Genomic DNA, 21,068 nt, shown 5'->3' with positions numbered 1-21,068 from the left:
ACGCGGTCACGAGAGGAAGGAGTGATCAGAGGAGTGGATTTGATGAATGTTCTGGTGATTATTATATCACTAGGATAGTTTTCAAACACAAATCTGGGATTATGCTAACCTAGCGGGTTAAGATTAGCTAACCTATGTATTTGAATCTAGAACCAAAGTAACAAAACCTTAGAGTTGAATAACTGACTCAAAATTCATTAGTTCTCTGATCTCAACTTCTTAATGAAACAGTTTCATTAGAAAGCAAAACGTTCTAAATGTACTTAAACTAAATTTCTGCGTTTATACTATTTTTTTCTCGAACACGCAGGAGATCTGCGTATCATTATTTAAGGCAAATTTTAAATGGGACAAGAACCCATACAATGCCCACGCACACCACGGTAAAGTTCTTAGTTTACATTCTCGCCTGAAAATCAAAGGTAAAAACCACCACGCAGGACCACATCCTGGATTATGCTAACCTAGAAGGTTTATGATTAGCTAACCAATGTATTTGAATCTAGAACCACATAAACACAATGTTAGTTGGCTGTTTTACACTTAATTAGCTCTCTGATCTCAACTGCAGTTTGATTACAAGGTATCTTAAACTAGCTAGCTCACCTGGCCAGTGTGCACATCCGTACTTTCAGATTTACTCAGATAGTTAATTATATCCATTATGGAAGGTCTAGCTTCCGGTTCTTGTTGCCTGCAGCGTACTGCTATTTCCATGCATCTAGTTAGTTGCTGGTATTGTAGCAACGTCGGTGACTTACTCCACCTGTGTCTCCACCTTCGAAGTACCTACATTTAGAAAACGTTAACTTTTTGTGAAAATTCCAGAATCTTATAGTCCAAACTATATGTTCATGTCATGGTGTGTATCCAGCTGGCAATTTTTTTAGTTCAAAGCCATATATTAGCCTCATGGTGTTGTATCGTCCAAACAAAGTGTGTCACTTTACCAGAACTGAAAAAATAAATCCATCCATGCATAATATATATCCATAAACATGTTGTTTCAATTAGATATGTAATTCAGTAGGATAGTATCCATATTGAAGTGCGATCAATTAAAAGATGCATGTAAAACATCATCCTCGTTCTAATAAGTGAGAGAAATCAGCCATACATTGTTTTTATCAGGGATGCCCATAAACCCTGTTACTAATTCAATGATTATGGCACCAAAACTATATATGTCAGACTTGACAGAAGTTTTGCCAGCGTTGTCATATTCCGGAGCGACATATCCTCTGCAATAAATAAACAAAGTAAATGTAGAGCTGTATGATGGAGAAATGTCAATTATCTAGTGGTGGCTCTTGTGATGCATATCTTACCGTGTTCCAAAACGTGGACCCATAGTATGTGAATTTTCATTTGGTCTTGACAAACCAAAATCGGTAATTTTTGGAACCATATGATCATCTAGTAATATGTTAGCCGGTTTAAGGTCCATATGAATAATTTCTTTCTCCTCGAGATGACGCAGACCATTGCAAGTTCCGGTGATTATGTCATAGCGTTTTTCCCATTGAAGTCCCCTTAGTTCATCTGTAGAAGAATATATACATAAGAAGGTGAGGAGTTTCGTTAATCTACATACTGAGCAATGATAGAACAATTTTAATTCAAGCCTATACCAAACTGGTGGCGATGACTTGAAAACTCATCACTAGTCAAGGCAATAAGGCAAAGAAGAGAAGAGCTGCATCAAATGCAATAGGATCGTACCAGTAATATGCTTATCAAGGCTTCCATTGCTGATGTACTCGAAACAGAGCAATCTTTCTCTGACGTTGACCAATTTAAAATCATCGGACCCAGCCTCCGCTATTCTCGTCTGATACATATTAGAACAGAAGCCAAGAAACCGGACTACATTTTGATGATTATTAGCCTTCCAGAGGCTATTAAACTCACGGCGAAAAAGCTTGTCATCAACTGTGTTTACGTTTATATGGATCCTCTTCACAGCAACAAGAGCCCCGTTCCGGAGTACGCCCTGTTTGTGAGTGCGTCAGTGATTCTCACCCTTATTACAATACCAAGAGTTTTGCTTTTTCAATCGAACCGGCGGTGTTTTAGTGGGCTGTGAGATCTGTAAGTAGTTTGTGAATGGTAAACTGTACCTTGTAGACCTCTCCAAATCCACCCTGACCGATTTTGTTCTCCTCACAGAAATCATTAGTAATTTCCTGTAAGAGTGCTAATGGAAGATCCTTGGGTTCCTCGTCTCCGTTGAGTATACGCTCCAGCACACTTTGGCCCCGCATTCAGAACTAGATAATGCTAAAAGTAAGTTTTGCTTGAGACAGGCAGACAGGGTTGCAGAAATTGGTAGTAAGGAAATGTGTACCTGCTGGAGATTTAGCCCTGTATGTGTGTGATATCACCAAGCAATTTCGGCACATTAAAGAAGATGCAAAGATGGTTCTTCAGAAATATAATCTATTAATGTGTATAGGGAACAGAGAGGAAACCAAGTCGCTGCCTGCACAGAGCAGGAACACATCTCTTACTGTTACTGTTGTCAGACGCTCTAGACCCAAGATCGAATCTCCATTGCAATAAGGGGAAAAAATCAGAGAGGAGGGGATACCTTTGCATAGGCCTAGGCACCACACCAGAGCACCATCCCCATTGCAGAAGCAGAAGCAGAAGCAGAATGTTTGGTTGACTCCAGCGCACTGCTGCGAGGTGGCTGTGTTGAGTGGCAAGCAAAGGGGGGAAGAGGAAGGGACGACGTCGGCACCTAGGCGAAACGACAGACAGGTAGCCACAACCTGCGCTGCTCGGCGTCGGCGGCGATGGCGACGGCGGTGGCGGCAGCGAGATAGGAGTGGGGAAAAAGTGAGAGAATCGGATAGCTTTTCGACCGGCGAAGATATGTGTGGATTCCGGTGCTGTAGCAGACTGTTGTGCACTACTAGTGCTGATGATTCGGGTGCTGTAGCAGAATTATTGTGATTGGTGAGCCCTCCTCTCAAGATCAATTAGCAGCTCGAGGGAGGGGGCGTTGAAGGGGGCTGTGCATGGGATCTTTTGTCCTCATTATTGTTAATAATAATTTAACTAAAGTTAGTCTCTCATCTTTTCATTAACAAAGACTGGACTTTCAGAGTCCCAGAAGTTGTTACAACATTGCAAAAAGGACTCTGAAAGAAAAGGAAATTACAACCTGGTCCTTCTCTTCTGCAAATAGCACCCCAGGCACCACGCCGAGTACGCAAATGGTTCCTATATATCAAGCACAAGGACTGATTGCCACCATCTTCTATGCATGTAAAACCTGCGATGTCTAATCCAACTCGGCACCTAAACCAGCCCCTTGGAGGTTAAACCATGGCGCTGCGGAAGCATTTGCATATCTCAATTTCAGCTTCCGTAGCCGAGGTCGATCCGGTGGCAGAAGGAGGACCATGATGCTTTAAGCTAGCTTGCGTACCCTAAAAAATGCTAGAACGGCGATGGTAGAGCTTGGATCCGCCGCTCACTCCCCAGCCGCAACCACAACTGTGAAGGAATGAAGATGACCTCAAATCTGCCCAATTCGATAATCCTCCTAGCTTATTGGTGAAGCCTTCACTACAAAAAAGAATACACATATGTAAACTTCAAGGGGTCAAATACTCGGTTTTAAAAACTCAGAGGGTTATGCGATCGTTTTCTGAAACCTTGGGGGGCTATGTGGACTTCTTTCTGATAATACATGTTTGTCATAGTAGGTTCGCAGCGATGTACATGCATGACATTTTTATGACAGAATCAATATAGTCATATATGTGATGTGGTAGATCACTCCACGATAAAACACTATTTTCTATCATGGAAGTGTGCTCTTCCATGACAGAAAATGACGCGCCGTGGAAGTGATTTTCACCGTGGGTGAACAGCTCAACAACGACACCACCGACACGTGGAAGGCGCCATAATGGGTCATCGTTGAGCTAACAGGTGCAGGGTATGGATCCGATACCCATTAAGGACGTGGCCTCATCCTGACCAACAATTCCAAAATAAAACAACTTACTCACACGATATTGCCATATTACAAGGAGTGAGCTTGAGACTATGGCAAGCACATGGCATATATGATGTTGTTCGATTCATATCAAGTTACCTACATTATACTCCTCGTTACCTTTCATATTAGAACCATTTTCATAGCTTTGACCCCTTATATCTTTAATATTTAGGCCAAAGGACTCCATAGATTCAAGAAGTACTTTAAAAATCCCTAAGGCAAAAGTGTCATCCACCTTCAAGAACCCAGAAAGTACTCCTCTGCCATCAGGCAAATTAACACATCAAACTAATAAAGTCATTTGTTATTGATGACTGACATCAGGGGCACAATCCGGGATACCTGAGAAAAATACTTGGCCTCTTTAACAACCTTTATAGTAGAACTTGTGATGTGAGAAGCCAAAAGGGATATCAACTCAACTCATTCGTAATTTTATGACTGAGATAATGATAATGAATTTATTTTTTTATGAATACGTCTAAGGTGTTCTTGCATTACCAAAGTCAAATTATGCAACCATCTCAACACAAGCTAAGAAATTACCATTATCATCCTTGTGAAGATGCTCATTGTTTCCTCGGAAAGCCAGTTGTGTGATATTTCACAATGGCTATTATTCTTAACAAAACTTGACTGTCACGTTCTTTCTTCTTTGTTATTTGATGCTGCAATTCCTTGGCAATAGTTTCCTCTTTTCATAGTCTAAACCTCATATGTTCATGTTCTCTAAGATTCTCACCAATATGCATCCAATGTCCTAATCCATCATGTGCTAAGGACCTCAGACTCCTGCTAGTGCTCAACTTGAAGTTCTTATAACAGAAGCAAACTTTCTCGACGTCTTCTAAATAAACTACCCATTTTGTATCATGTTCCTTTCCATTGTTAATTGTCTTCTTGCATCATCTCCTGGTTTATTATCAAGATTATTCCAATTTCTTGGACCATAAATATCATGAATATAAATCGGTTGTTCATCAAAACTAGCAAACTGTGCCTTTGCATCCGATGGATTATCTACATTCTCTGAGCACCTTACACTGTTATCGCCTATGTTGATGTCGACATTTTCTTCTTTTGGACTAGATTCCAAATTCCCATTAGTTTTTTGCTCTTCATCTATGTCAACCATCGCCAACTCATCAACTGGGCTTATCAAGGCAGTGGAAGCACTAGTATTACTCTTGAGAAATTTGTAAACCCACGTTATAGCAGCAACCATAACCATAACAGATTTGCTAACTAATGGTTATTAACAGATATAGAAAGTTCATATATTAGAAAAAAATGTTCGTTAATTTAAAGATGTGGATGAATTTTTAGAATGTTATAGAATTGGAAAATGTTTGCGTATTTTTTTCAAAATATTCATTAATTTGAAAAAAGTTCACAAATTCTATTTTTATGCTTTTTTAAAAACGAATTTTAAAAATGTTCTTGAATTTTAAAAATGCATTCATTTCAATAAAATTGTAAAATATTCACAAATTTGAAAAATAAATTATATCAATAAAACGTTTTTGAGATAAGATTTTAACAGATTTGGAATAATGTATACAAATTTAAAAAATATTTATGAAATTGAAAAATATTCAAGCTCAGCACGCCAAAAATGGGCTAGGCTGCCACTTCTTCAAACTGAGATACCATCAAAATTGTCCGTATTAGCGAGTAATCCCAGCACAGTCAATGCCTTCCGGACCGTAACGAAGCGCCTAATTAGGCTAACAACTCATGCTCCTGTATACCTCTTCTTCCAACAGAAACAGAACATTCATTGTCCAGGTAATTCGAGATTACCTTGCAGTCTTGATAGCATTAACGCGCCATGTCCGCATTGTTCGTGTACACATTTCAATGACAGCACCAGCAAAACAGAGCACTCACTCATAAAAGGGAAAACAGCAGACCAACAGTTATCTGCTAGCAGGCTCAGCCATGCCATAAACTGGTGAGCATGTATATATCACATAACGCAGGCCTTTCCAAATCGTCGACCTATATAGATCAGACAACCATATGTATAAAATTAAGGTTCTTGTTCAGAATACATGCGATGAATAAACAGAGTAGGGAGTGGTCATTTTTACATACCTCTAACCAGCCAGCCGGTTGCTACTGAAGCAAATGGGGCATCAACAGTATCAGTATGAACCTCTTCTTACCTTTTTGCCGGTCAGCATTAATTCAAACGTGCCTCAGTCAAAAACATAAATCTGTAGATCTGAAGCAGCAGGCTTTCTATCTATATATGCAAGTGCTCATTCTTCATACTACTTGTGGTAAACAAACAGAGCACATGGCAAGACCTTCTAGAGCACAAGCCGCAGGCTTTCTGGAGCAAGAAAAATGGTCATGGCACATGGCAAACTGTGCCAGGTATGAAACCCAAGTACTGCAAATACATAACCATTACTCATTATGGTAGTGAATGATACAAGAGATCTTCAGTTACATGGCATGTGACAGCACATAAGAGATAACGATTGCCATCCGGTACAAACCAAACATACAACATACTCCAGCAGACTCTAGCAGAACAGGACAACAAGAACAAGATACAAAATAGACACTACTTTGGGCAATTGTCCAGTGAATGGATAATAGCCTGAAAAAAACATAACCAACAACACGATTACAAAAACCACCGTCAGCGATTATGGCATCAGAGGACAGTAGGTGGTAGAGTGTGAGAGGACAATGAATGAGACAATCAGCAAAGCAGGAGGAATATCAGAGTGGATCAGAACCGACCGGTGAAGTAGGAGACAGCGTTGAACTGTACGACGAGCCAGCCCAGAGTGCTCTACCTTGTAACAGGTTGCTGGAGCCTGGAGCGAACACATCACTTGGAGTTGGTTGAATTTCCTTTATGGCCTGCTATAAAGTTGAAGTAAACAAATGAAAAAAACTTTGACAGAAAGGGCGTATTTGAAAGATGGAAAATTAAACAAAAAATGCATATGTATAAGGAAAGGCTACATATATCTTTTGAGAGTGCAAAAATGGCTGATGGGAGCTAATTTACCTTTCCGTTTATTTGCAGGTGGGAATTTGAGTAGCACTTCATCATCCAATGTTCTTCCAGCGGATATGCGCGATCTTTGGCCAACTTTCTCCATCAGGTGCTCGGCAGCTCTCCTTCAACAGCTCACTGCAATCCCATATGCATATCTGTTGGAGGGACGGCGGCATATCCGGTAAACATGATATGTTGCGGCAGCAAGTGATCAAGAGATTCCTCAGATTGGGGAAGCGCTTCAGATTTGTTGGCAGGGAATTCATTTGACAGTCACGGAACGACAGGGTCCTGACAGATGTGAAATTTACGGATTCATCTAGTGAAATGAATGGTTCCTTGCATTCATCAAAAGAAAGAGATGGTGGAACTGTGGAACTTTCAGCTGAGAACATGTTATTTAGTAGTGCAGAGCTGCTAACTTGGAGTATGTGGTTGACTCGAAACTGTGAGATACACTCAGGGATGAGTTTCGGAACATCAACCAAATGTACCAAATCAAATTCCTGGCTAGACAATCCTTCAAGCGTACATAAATCTGGCAAGTGATACAGAATGACTGCACGAACAGAGGTGAGGCTACCAACAGTCAAGCTTGCAGGGCTTCTGCAATTGTTTATGCTAATATAGTTCACTTGTTGCCAGTCAGCACAGAGGAAGTCAGTTGCAAGCACGCAGTTGTATATACTGAGGCTCCTAAGGGATAATGGGAAGCATTCTGCTCCACGTGCCAACTCTAAACCAGGGCAGGATCCCAGTCCAACTTCTGAAAGGGAGGTAGCAGCTCGTAAGCCCCCTAATGACCTGAGACACCAGCTATCTCCGATGAACAAAGAGTCAAGTTTTGTCAAATGTTGGAGGACCTCTTCTGAAGGAAGTGTAGTTAAAGTCATAATCTCCACCAAGACCAATCTTTTGAGTGAGGCCAGGCCATCAAGGCAAACAGCTAAAGCTCCATCTGTAATACTGCATGAAGAAAGTTCAAGTTCACAAAGTCCTGATGGTGGAACCAGCGGCAGCCCAATGCTCCTTCCATAGATGAGTTTCATCCTCTGCTCATGACACAATAAACATGCCATGATGACATCCTCTTTTACCAATACTTCATCTTTCTCTCTTTCTATAGCATTTTCAAGTTTTTGAACATGTGCCACATCTACATGCATAAATATCATCAACTGTTTTAGAAATGAATGTTCCTGTGAGAGTAGTCTCCTAATATCTGACCCTGAATCCACCTCCCAGATTAAACCAAGTCGTGATGCCAAGTGGTTTGTCGTCATGAAATTCTTTCTCTTATCATCATGTTTCAACTCATCGTTGGAAACAAATACAAGGAGCGGGCATTTGTGTACAAGTAACGTTTTAAGGCACAGTGGAAGACAAGGTAACATCTTTAGGTTTGGCACATCTCGGAGGACAAGTGAAGAGCAATTCCTATATAGTTCAGTATTGGATGGTAGTCTTTGCAAACCTCTGCAATTAACAAAGCTCAAAGATTCCAAATTCTCAAAATACGAACCATCAAGTAACCAGCCTGGGTATTTTGAAGATTTGTAACCGTCAATTTCAAGATTCTCAAGTTGAGGCGGTGGCATCAGGTCTTCTAGAATCTCAAAATGTAAACTATCCTCTGAATTCGTTTTATTCTTGGAACCCCAGACAAGTCGCAAGCTGCCAAGATGAATTTTCTGATGCAACTTTGATTCTAAAGCTTGATCCTTCCCGGTGCCATTCTCAATATTTGTGACACATAAACTGCCACGAATCTGGTTCATGTCTCCTAGCTGTTGCAACTCATATCCATTTATATTTTGTACAGAAAATTCCTTGAGTTGTTGAAGTGAAGTTAGCATGCCAATGTTAGGAATTTGAGGCAGTGCTTCTTCGCTTGACGTGTATATTGTATCATCATGACATTCAAGATGCCGTAACTTTCTTAAATCACACAGCTTCTCAGGCAAACTCTCAACTTTGTGACTAAAAAGAAGTAACTGCAAGTGGTAAAGAGTACACAGTGATCTTGGCAATTCAGAAATCAGTGTTCTCCTGACGTTCAAATACCGAAGGTGCTTCAACTTACCAACAGATTCGGGCAACTTACTGCTGCTGTAAGATGTCAAATATAGTACACGCAACTTCTTCAAACTTTGTAGTATCTGATTAAAAATGTCACTTACATCATCCATCAACGGGTCTATGCAGATTATAGTGCGTAAATGATGTAGCTTGCAGATACTTTGCTTGTGTTGCATCATACTACCAACACAAACAGATATATGTCGAACAGTGGATGGAATTTCCATCATCTTATCATCTTCCAACCTGAAGTAGTCTTCCTTGGAGAGTGATTCTGCCAGATCATGAAGGAGATCGTGCATAACATAGCATTTCTCATAAAACGGTTGAAAGAACGAAACAGAGATCATCTCCTTGAAGTAATCTCTCGCAATATCTTCAACTCTCTTGTTTTGATTGCATGAATCTACGAGGCCCTCAGCCATCCAAAGATGAATCAGCTCATCAATGACATACTTGTGGCCTTTTGGAAACAAGCTGCAGTATAGGAAGCACCTCTGCAGACGTGGATCTAACTTATCATAACTCCACAACAGAGCTCTCATGGGCTCACTTAATTTGTCAACCTGTATGGTAAGAGCATCCTTCCATGCCATGATATTTGTTTCCCCTTTCAACTGGGAACCTACAACTTTTGCCGCCAAAGGAGATTGTCCAAGCCTTTTAGCAATCTTCTCTGCAAAATCTTCCAACCTCTTGCGCAACTGCGGATTTCTGATTTCTGGCCCAGAGAATGCATGGTGTTTGAAGAGTGCCAAGAACTGAGCATCTGCCATGTTTTTCAGATGACACACTTCTTCACAGCAAAGAGCATCTGGAAATGTATCCCTCCGAGAAGTTACCAAAACTTTGCTTCCCGTCTGTTGGGAAACTAGAGGAGCTAACAATTGGTCCCATTCCCTCTGATTGATAGGTTCAAACCAAACATCATCCAACACAAGTAGGAATTTACCTGATTCTTGCAGTATGTCTGTCAATTTGCGCTGCAGAGTATCAAGGTTATCAATGCGTGGGCATTCCCCCTGAGAGGCCGACTCAATGATCTCTCGTGTATGACGGCGAACATCAAGTTTGTGTGAGATGCTTACCCACATTGTCACATCAAAATATTCTTTTACCCTCTTGTCATTGTAAACAAGCTGTGCCAAGGTGGACTTTCCCATGCCTCCAGCTCCAACAATGGCCAAACCCGAGTACATGGCAACACTAGACTCAGTAGTAATAGTAGTTGTCTTGGTAAGAAGATTTATTATACAATCGCGATCATTATCACGACCAATTACTTTTAAAGGTGGAAGTGATGTGGTCTCAGGAACAACATCTGATGTTTTGGTGTGGGCTTGCTGCATTATAACTAGCTGGTAAGCAAAGTAGTTGACGGAAGTCCTTGGCTTTCGCCAGGGTGGTCTTCAGTTCATTCATATGTTGAATCAGCTTTCTGTTCTCAGAGCTCAGATTGGACAGCCTGCTTGATGCAGCACGCAGAGGCTTCATTAAAGTGTTGCTGATGGAGGAGGCATTGGCAGGCAAGGAATCCTTCCCCTTTGCTTGGCGCTTGAGGAGGTTGTATTCATGCTCGTCCAGCAAGTCTTCAGCCAGGTAGAAGCCTTCTTTGAGTTCCTGAAGCCATTTGTCCAACTTGAGCCTTTGGTTTCCCTTATCTGCTGCTTCAATCAACAGCTCGAACTGCGGCAAGACAGTGGTCTCCAGTTCATGGAGCTCACGAGCCATATCAACTCCAAGGTACGTTGAAGCATTAGAAAGGAGCTTCTTTAAGGCCGGCGATGCAGCCAATTTTAAGCTTACGCTTAAGGCAGCAGTAGCTAATGCCACTTCCATCGGATTATATGGTTTATTTTTTTGGGTGTATAGGCCTAGGGAGATTGTCCAAGTTGTGTTTGTTGTGTGGATGAAGAGATCTTGGGTGTAGAAAGACAAATTATGGGAAACAGGTAAAAGAACAGACTTCTCCTAAGCAGACTTCACCTTTTCTAAGGTGAGGGTCGATCACTAGGTGGGGTGTTTAAGGAGGAAAACAAGAGAACAGATACTAAATGATGGAACACCTAGCTAGTATGAAGATGAACAAGCACACAACTCCACTCTCTTTTTTGGATTTTTTTAGTGTGGAATGGCCTGAATATATCAAAATACTAGGATTTGAATTACTTCTGGAAGCACTGATGGATAAAAACCTGTTGAAGTAGGAAATCACTTGTTAAATTAGTAAAGTGCAACAGAGATAAGAAAAAAGAAACCCACTGGCAGGCAACGGCAAAAAGTAAGAATACTATTTTGAGCGTGGACACTAACCTGAATAAATAATATAAGAGCAATGAAAGTGCTTCTGGATTAGAGGTAGAAACAACGGGTGAATATAGCAACGGATGAACACCTGTTGGAGTGGGAAATCACAAGATAGATTAGCCGGTAGCAACGAGGAAGATAATACAGTAGTAAAAAGCCAGATTTGCAGAGGAAAACAGAGGAGATTAGTGGTGAGGTTACACGGACGAAGAAGTGAGAAGCAGCGTTGTAGGAGCTGGCACAGCGCTGAGGCAAGGCTGCAGGAGAGGCAGATAGTAATCCTTTCCTGCAAGGGAATGAGAGAAGGCAAAAAATTCCCAAGCAGCAGCTCAACAAGGCAATAATAGAGAAACCCAACTATATCATGTATCCGGTGGAATTCCACGGTTCCACAATGATTTGTCAATCCCTGTCTAACCTTTCAAGCCTATCCTACCAGCTTAATGCCTACGTAGCCTTCTCCTGTCCGCACACTGTATCCATCCAGTTGGCCTCCCCTTGACTGGTGGCGAGTTGGGCATGCCCTTGTCTTTTGCAACTGGGAAAACGACTGATTTTCCATCTTCCTTCACAGCAAAAGTGGTTCCAGAAGCCAAACAATGGATAGAACTTTTCAAAGCAAATGAATGAATGGTTCATTTTTTAATTTCATGTTGCTTCCAGAAAGCTCACTGGAGCTCATCCGTCTTTCCGTCAAACAAAAAAATGAGCATACTGTAAGAACTAATGGATTCTTTGCACACTGAGCATACTGCATACATACACATACTACATGGAAAGAAAATAGTACTGTAGAAGGAAATTAGAAGAATGAGCATACTGCAATTCAGATTCAGAACCAACTACTGCTATGGCGGGCTGAGCTTCGCCGGTTTTGGAGAATCGCAGAGAAACTAAAGCTATTGTGGACTGAGGTCCACTAATTTTGCAGCCTAGATCTACACTAAAGGAGAGGAGATGCGCAAGAAAAAAAATGTGCACCTTCTTCGCTGTGGGGAACAGCTCGGCTCACGCGGCGGCCTCTACGGCCACCCAGCATGAGCGCCGGTGAGGACTGCATCCCGACCACCACCATTGTCGATTGGGGGCGCAGATGAGAACAGCGCGTAGATGGCCTGGCAGCGCGGGCTGAGAACGCAGTGGGAGGTCGGTGGGGGCACAAGAGAGAGAGAGGACTTGCCGCCGGTGCCGATTTGCGGCTGACACGCCGGAGAATATTTCTTTTTTCAGAAAACGCCGGAGAATGGGAGAGTGACCAGTGGGTGCGTGAGTGGGCTAAGCCCATGTGGATGGCCCAACCGTGTTTGTCCCTTGGTATTTTCAGAAAAAGGATTCTCTTATGTCTCAAAAAAATCTCTTAATCTCAAAAAAGAAAGATTTTCTTAAACCTCAAAAACAAAAAAATCTCTTTTTTTGACAGGTAAAACAGAAATTATCTTTGCCTAAAAAACAAAAGGTTTCTCTACCTTTTAAAGAAAAAGCAATGTACCTCTCTCTCCTCTCCTCTGTTTTTTTAGATGTCCTCTCCTCTCTCTATCTCTAACGTGCATTTTGTCAAGCACCTTGTATGCATTCTTTTCTTGCCGACATGATTGATACAAGGTGGATCAAAAGAAGCGATTTTCGCGCGCGGGGTGGAGTGGTGCGGTGGAGCGGCAGCTCTAGAGCACATTGGTGTTGGGTCTGATTGAAGAGAGGGAGGCAAGAAAGAACAGTGATGATGGTTCAAATGGGTGCTCTATTTTTTCTTCAGACTAATGACCTCAAAATACTCTCTTTCTTTCTAAGTCCAAAAAAAATACTCTCTTTCTTTCTTTTCATATTTTCTAGATGCTCACCTACCACATGTGCCATACGATACCTGCAAATCTTTTCTTACCCCTCTCAACTGTAGTATTACTAACTCAAAATTTGCTTGTTCGACATACTTTGACCATAAATTAATCTAATAATATGTGCGTTATGTATGTCACATAATTAAACTATACCATTGGATCGTATTCAAAAAATTATTGTGATTTCATAATTATCAAAAAAATATTATCCAAAGCGTTTGCAACCAAAATTTTAAAGTTGAATGGTCAAAATGAGCCCTGTATTTTGCAATTGAGAGGCTGGAGAATATTGGTAGAGGCAAAGACACAACTTTCATGCAGTAACCAATGGGTCCGAAATCAAAGCAGCAGCAAGATATGACTAACTTAAATAGAGGCCTGGAGATGACAAGATCCAAGAACCCCCCTCATTTGTGCAGCAAAAGTCATCAGTATATATATGCTATGAAAACCAAAGAGCTGAGTTTTGATGTCAAGAATCTGAGAAGCAACCAGATTGCGGCACGGAGTAGCACTTTGAATTTTAGTGCTCCGAATCAGATTAGCACTTCTTTCAGGCTTAAAAGTAAAGACAATACAACTTCAGGGAGAATGGATACTCCATATTATAGAAACAAATACATGTATACTGGACAAACATATAATAATGTATGAGAAATGGAAATGCTGACTTTAGAATCACCCCAAAGCCGCAAACAGGCTTCCCAGACCACAAACAGGCCACAGGATAACAACTGGCAACCGCAGGGCCGTAAAGATGATCGTAATGCTTCATTGCTCACCTGGATTAAGCGGTTGCTCAAAATTCATGGACAGCCATATGAGCCTCACATGCTCTCTTTATGGCGTTCAATTCCTTGACTACGTCGTTTATCTTCATTCTGTGCCTTGGGGAATCCTCGCAGCAAGCTAGGCCAAGCTTAAACACAGGATACAAGAACATATCTACAATACGCTGTGTGTCTCCGCTGTAGGTTGCACTCGCATCCAATATATTCAGTAGCTTATCAGGATAGGCCACCCTGACATATTTGACAAGGCTTATCACACCATCCATGAAATTGTCAGTTGGCCTCCCTCCAGTAAATATTTCTAATAGCAACAGCCTGTAGCTATATACGTCACCTTCTGTGGAGGGTTCAGATCCCGAGCCATACTCTGACAAACATGTAAACAAAGATGTCACTGGCCACGTAATGGGTAGACACAAAGTTGGCACATTTCAGTTCTGTTTAGCTTGTCAAGTGAAATCTGCCAAGTTGATATTTGGCATATTTCAGTTCTATTTCGCTTGCCAAGTGAAATCTGCCAATTTGATATTGAATTAAATAATACAATGATAAATATTCCTAGAAAAATTTAAGACGTTGCTGACCTGGTGCGACGTATCCAATTGTGCCTTTAATCACAAATGATCTGCTTTCAGTTACACCACCACCGTGCTCACATTCTTTAGTATGCGTTATCTTTGCTAGACCAAAGTTGGTGACGTGTGCAACAAAGTCATCATCTAGAACGATGTTGCATGGTTTGATATCGCACTGAACTATGGATGGCTCAGTTTGATGGTGAAGATATTCTAATGCCTCTACATCAAGAGCAATGCCTAGCCTTCCCATCAAACTTAGCCTTCTAAAGGTCATGTTGTTAGTCACTAATTTTGGATGCAGCCAGTCATCTAAATTCCCGTTGCAGATAAATTCTAAGACAAGTGCCTTGAATCATCACCATTACGGTCCAAACTACTACACACAGTGATCACTTTGACAAGTTTCCGGTGTCGAATCTTCCTTTGGGCCTCACACTCTCTCAAGAAGCTTCTATGAGCTCCTTGTTTGCCAAGATTCAGAACCTTGATTGCCACAGTATATAAACCCTCATTAAGATTTAGAGTTGCAATTTACACATGGCGGAAACCTCCAGAACCAACCAAATTTACCAGTGAGAATGACTCCGTAGCTGCATCTATCTCAGCATAGGATATCCTCTCATGCATCTCGAAGTGAAACCCGACTCCTTGATCAGCAACACTGTTTGGTTTGATTCTTGTCTTCATCAAGTAACATGCGTTTAGAGAGCACATGGAGAAGATCAAAGTTCCAACCATGCAAAAGAGTATGACCCAATGCCGATGCTGCGCAGCCTGGTTAGGAACTATATAAGGGCATGAAGGGAGTTGCAAGGATGGGGGACCTCCACATAGCATGCTATTAGCAGGGAGCAGCAATACAGTAGCATCGCGGAAGATCCCTTCATTTGGCACATGACCAAATAGGTTGTTGAAAGAGATGTTTAGATATATTAGGATCTCAAAACTCTGGAGGAACTCAGGAATGGGTCCTGCTAATTTATTATCAGACAGATCCAATTTTTTGAGGCCTCTCAAAGAAGAAAAACCTTTCGGTACTTGCCCACGCAAAATATTTCCTTGAAAATTTAGGAAATTCAGTTGGATGCGAGCTTGTTCATTGATAGGTCGATTGCACTAAGGTTGTTCAACTTTCCTATCTGTGTTGGAATGGAGCCACTTAGAGCATTGTTGGAGAGGTTGAGAAGTACAGTAAGAGAGGGAATCATGAGTATCTCCTGTGGGATTTCCCCCCTCAAGGAGTTAGCGGAAACATCCAGAGATATAAGTTTTGCGAGAGTGCCAAGGCTTGCTGGAATGTTGCCATCTAGAAAGTTATTAGATAGAGAGAGGTTGCTCAATTGTGTGATATTGCCTAAAGATTGTGGAATCTGCCCATAGAATCTATTATGGGATAGGTCGAGATACTGGAGGCTAGGAATCTGGCCAATATCTAGAGGCAAGGTGCCTGTGAAAAGGCTATATGCAAGGATGAACCTTGTAAGTTTTTTAAACTTCCCTAACCCTATAGGTATGGACCCAGTTATTTTGTTTCTACCTAGTGCAATCGAATTGAGCTCTGTAGATAGGTTGGCAATAGAAACTGACACAACACCTTCAAGGTTGTTTTGTTCAAGGTCTAGTACTTCCAGGTTGCTACAGTTGGTTAAGGATGTGAGGAAATCCCAATCCCTAGGCTCTGTGGTTTGAAGGAAATTCTGCCCTAATGAAAACCCCCGGATATGACCATGGATGCCAATGTCCCAAGGAATCAGACCATTATGCTGATTTCCGCCAAGAACCAAAAATTCAAGTGCCGATGCATTTGATAGGGAGCCTGGTATTGGTCCTGTAAATTGGTTTGCATATGTGAGCAAAAACATTAGCTTGGGAAGCTTAAGGCCAATATCAAGCGGCAAAGATCATGAAAACTGGTTGAAGCCGATGTTGAAGTATAAGATGGAGGAAATATTGAACATGGATGGATGAAAAGGGCCTTCCAGTTTGTTATCCATGATATCAAACGTAAAAAGATTTGCCATCTTACCTAGAGCTGGAGAGATATGGCCACTGAAACCGTTCTGGGCTAATCTTACGTGTGTCAGTGATGTCAAGTTACCGAGCCAACTCGGGATATGGCCATGGAATTGGTTTTTGCGCACACTAAGCTTCGAGAGGGCTGTGATGTTGGAGAATGACATGGGAATATCACCAATCAGATTGTTATCGGAAACATTGAGAAATTTGAGTTTTGATAAGAGACCCAGAGAAGCGGGCATGGAACCAGAGAGGTTGTTCCCCCTCAACTCCAAGGTATGAAGTGTTGTACAACCACTGAGGCTGCTTGGGATCTCACCTTTCAATTTGTTGTCTGAAAGACTGAGGATGCGAAGGTGGGTCAGGTTACCGAGCTGCGGGGAGATGCTGCCGACAAGGCCCAAGGCAAGCAGACGTATGGCAGTGACATGGCCTGGGTGCCGGCGGCTGCTGCTGCAGGCCACACCCGTCCACTCGCAGTAATCAGGCAATGGTGTTGTACTTGTGCCGTTGCTGACTTGATCCCAAGACCAAGAGGACAGTGTCTGTTTAGGATCACTGGTTATGACGGATATGAATGATAAGAGCACACGGAGATCGACGCCGATAGTTGCTACTTGTTATTGCATTGTGCTCTCCTCTCCCTGTGTGCAGGTCGTTAAATAGGCGATAATGCTTATCACTCTCCAGGGTCGGCCAATGAAAATATTTTTGGCAAAAAGCAGCAGCATTGCTTTCATTCATTAAGAGAAGGAAAATATTGGACGCTGGCAACCACTTATTGTATCACATAGTGGTTTTAACTCGAATGTTTCTTAATAGGTGGTTGAGAATACTACTACAAATTTTCTTGGAGACCTTTTACAGTGCATCAAATCAATATTAGCCGTTCATTTTTCTGTTTGGATGGCCCAGATATGAAAATACTACTACAGATTTTCGATAGTATATTTTGCGATCAGGGGTAGTTTCTGTAGTTCACTGTTTAACAAAAACGCAGGCTGGTTCCCTCGGAAAAACAAGTCAAGGGCATTACCGGAATTTAACATAATCATTTGTTTTTCCAATATATCGCCCGCAGTTCCGCGGCCCACGCACACAACCTCGAATGAAAGGAAAGGGCGGATGGCGACCGCCGGCGGCGCTATGGCGAGAGGACGACGGCGAACCCCGGTCGCCATGAGGGCCATCCGTGCAGTATTTGCGGGCGGTATGGGTTGGCGCCCCACCATACCCGGACGAGTCCGCACCGCGGCGTCGCCCCTCCCCGGTGTCCTCGCCGGCTGTGGTCGTCGTCTAGATTTCCCCACCGTTCATGTTCGCCTCCTAACCTACGGGATGTGGAGAGGGTCGCCGAGGGGGAGGCCTAAGGCGAGACGTCGCCGGCATGCCCCGTCGCTGTCAAGGCCCTACGCGCCGCCGACCAGTGCCATACAGATCTGTCGCGGCCGATGCAGGTACTCGCATCCAACCCATCGATCCATTGGCCCCCATTTCTTTCATCGATATCCCAAGTTAGCTTCTCCCTCGTCTCTGGCCCAGGCACCGGCACTTGCTGTATGTGTAGTGTGTTGGAGGGAACAAGCTGATCAAATCTTGGTCCTCACCTAGGAGGAGGACCAGTTCCATCACACAAGCAGTTCAGGTCCATTCTCCCTCTCTGCTCATCTTGTGTCGTTGTTCAAATTCAGAAGCATGTGCAGTCTCAGATTCCATAGAGAGCATGTTTCAGTTTCAGATTAGTCTAGTTAATTAGTACACCTGTTCAGGTTTATAGAATTAACCGATTGAATGGCTAGTTCCCAAGTTGGTGGCCAAGTTGGCTCTTTAGAAAATGCTGATCATCGATAAAATGGTAGGATGCACAAGTTGGGGGTAAGCAAACATGACAGCATTTGCCTATAACCCCAGGTTTAAAAAGAATGTGTTACTTCCAAGGTCACAAGTTGCAGAACAAGGAAATTGCGACCCAAAGTGTGAAGCCAGAAATTTTGATTTTTATGCACACCCTATCAAACCAAAGGGAATTGCATCATTAAACAAAGAATAGAAGATTTTGTCCGTCCAAGACTTTAATTAAAAATTAATGTAGATATAAAATGCGCATAAAAGTAGTAAATGTACGGCAATTTGCCGTACACATAAAGTAGCAGAACAAAAAAATTGTTTGATACAACTTGGGGACGCTTTAATAAAATTGAAAACAGTGTGGAAACCGTCTACGGCGCAAAAACCACACCACGCCCAATCCTATTAACTCTACACCAAGTCTAGCACCACACGACTATAGTGCGGAACCATCTTCTCCTGAGCCGTCTCCGCTGTCGTTGTGTCCGTTGTCTCCTCCAAGGTCGAGGTCTTGTAAATCATCTTCTAAATCGAGTGCTGGTATGGCCGTCCTCACTTTCAACTCGTTGTGAGGTGAATTGATCAAGGCAGCAGCAAGCCATCTTCTGAACAGTGTTATGTCATCCTGCATAGTAGGAGGTAGACGTTAGGACCCTTTTGTAGTTGTATATGTGAAAGTTAAGTTAGATAGGAAAGATGTAGGTACCTGGTTGAATATCGCCGACAATCTCACTCCAGTCCAATGTTGGATGTATTTCAACACCCAGAGAGCACAGGAACAGCCATCTGTTTGTTGTGGCACTTCATAATCTTTGATAGGCCACGAAGCCACGGCAGTGTCCGGCCACCTACTTCCTTGCATGCCATTTGTCATCACTGCTATATCAAGATGTGTTTCCATCCCAAGAAGCTGCAAGTAACATGAGCACTCAATTTAGTACAATATTCATATAAACTGTAAGTTATATAAAATGTAGTCAGAGCCTCACCGCAGCAATTACTTCTCTGCGGTTGTTGCGTGATTGGAGTGAGTCCAGAATTTGAACCTCCCTTTTTTGGGAGTTGACAACAGCGAGGAACCAGTGGGTCTTGGGAATATTCGAAGGTAGGAAAATTTGCGGGCAAAATTTGTAAGTGGTTTGAAGTGCCTAAAAATAAAATTTCTTATTATTATAACTGAAGGGTGGTCTTGTTACCATGTCATGCTTCAGGTAGTTATCTCCCCATTTAGTGCCTGATTTGCCGTGTAAAACATCCAAGGTGCAATTCGGGACTGTGCCATCTCTCTTCAGGATGTTGACGATGGTCGACCTTTCGACATACACGGTACCATGATCTCGTACACCTTCTAGTCCGTCTAGGCGTAGCAGTTCAATTGCCGCATCGATCGAGTACCTAAGAAACAAGATATTGGTTTAATTGCAAAACATATAAATAATCAAAGATACCATTTTGTGTTACCACTTACATCGTCATCCATCCATGCTGCAAAGGAGGAATGATCTGGTGTTGTGAGGCATTTAACATACTTCTGCGTTAGAAGTATGTCCTTGATCTTCACCAACTTGGTGGTTTCAGGAGTACTGTTTACATAATCAGCTACTATATTCTGTGTAACATGATCTGTTTCTGCCTGAAAATTGATCAAGTCCTTCTTGAGCTGTTTTAGCTGCTGGGCGTTGCTTTTCCCGGGATTCATCTTCTTATTCTGTGGGTACATAACATCGTTACTGTCATGTGTCTGTTGAGACAGAGCTCTTTTCCTTCTGTGTGCGGGGGTGTAAAATTCGTATTCCTCGCTCTGAAGGAGTGAGACTTCTTTTTCTTCCGTCCGTCATGTCTGACATGCCTCCCTATGGAGTCCATGGCATCCATGGACGTATGCATGACCTTCTGCAATATTTGACTTAAGGTTAGGAATATGGGCTGAGAAAAACATTTGTTAGAAATTTGGTTCAGACATGTGATGCTGACCTCAGATTCTTGAGGTAAATTCTTGCTATCATCTCTGTGAGTCTTTGACTTGTGCGGGTGTACATATGTTTCCTTCACCTTCTGCAATATTGTCATCAAGTTAGGAATATGGTTGAAATAAAAACTTTGCTACCAATATGGTTCAGACCTGTGATGCTGACCTCAGATTCGGAGGGTAAGTTCTTGCTATCACTCCTAAAACGCTTACCAAATGAGTCCACAGCGTCATCTCTCTTTGTTTTTCCTTTGTGGGGGTCCACAGGTGTTTTCTTTACCTTCTGTACAGATGGACAAGTTAAAAGTAAGTATGGTCGACAAAAAAACATTGTAGCAAGATGGAATTCATACCTCAAATTCCCCATCAAGGTTCTTGCTGGGGTTGCTGTAGACACACTTTGGCACTTTGTGACATACCTTGATATTATTATCAACTCTCTGACCCTCATTAAAGTCCTTCTATCCTACGCCAAATTGATGATCCTATTAATGAAAAATTGTTAAGTCATGCACTTATCTAGAAGAATGAATTACAAAAAAATTAAAAAACAAATGCATACATTGAATGCACAAATTAAGTCCTCCAAGCGCATGTTGTTTTGCTTC

General features: G+C 42.1%; 1 protein-coding gene and 2 pseudogenes across 1 annotated transcript in view; all 3 read right to left on the bottom strand.

The window, feature by feature from the left end:
• The window catches only part of LOC119288311 (disease resistance protein RGA5-like), a 7,638-nt gene extending 5,374 nt beyond the window's left edge, over positions 1–2,264 (bottom strand). Inside the window, exons 1-6 of the mRNA XM_037567936.1 lie at positions 2,121–2,264; positions 1,723–1,831; positions 1,329–1,542; positions 1,118–1,241; positions 607–789; positions 465–502 (exon numbers count right to left, since the gene is read on the bottom strand). Of these exons, the coding sequence (XP_037423833.1) occupies positions 465–502; positions 607–789; positions 1,118–1,241; positions 1,329–1,542; positions 1,723–1,831; positions 2,121–2,264 (812 nt within the window). The remainder of the gene's footprint in view (positions 1–464; positions 503–606; positions 790–1,117; positions 1,242–1,328; positions 1,543–1,722; positions 1,832–2,120) is intronic.
• Positions 2,265–6,414: 4,150 nt separating this feature from the next.
• LOC119288312 lies at positions 6,415–11,783 on the bottom strand (annotated as a pseudogene).
• Positions 11,784–13,814: 2,031 nt separating this feature from the next.
• Positions 13,815–17,833, bottom strand: LOC119284370 (annotated as a pseudogene).
• Positions 17,834–21,068: the final 3,235 nt, after the last annotated feature.

The sequence above is a fragment of the Triticum dicoccoides genome, chromosome 4A, assembly GCF_002162155.2.
Source record: "Triticum dicoccoides isolate Atlit2015 ecotype Zavitan chromosome 4A, WEW_v2.0, whole genome shotgun sequence".
In the NCBI taxonomy this organism is placed as follows: Eukaryota; Viridiplantae; Streptophyta; class Magnoliopsida; order Poales; family Poaceae; genus Triticum; species Triticum dicoccoides.
Note: the sequence above shows the minus strand (reverse complement) of the source record. Positions and strands in the feature narration are given on the sequence as shown.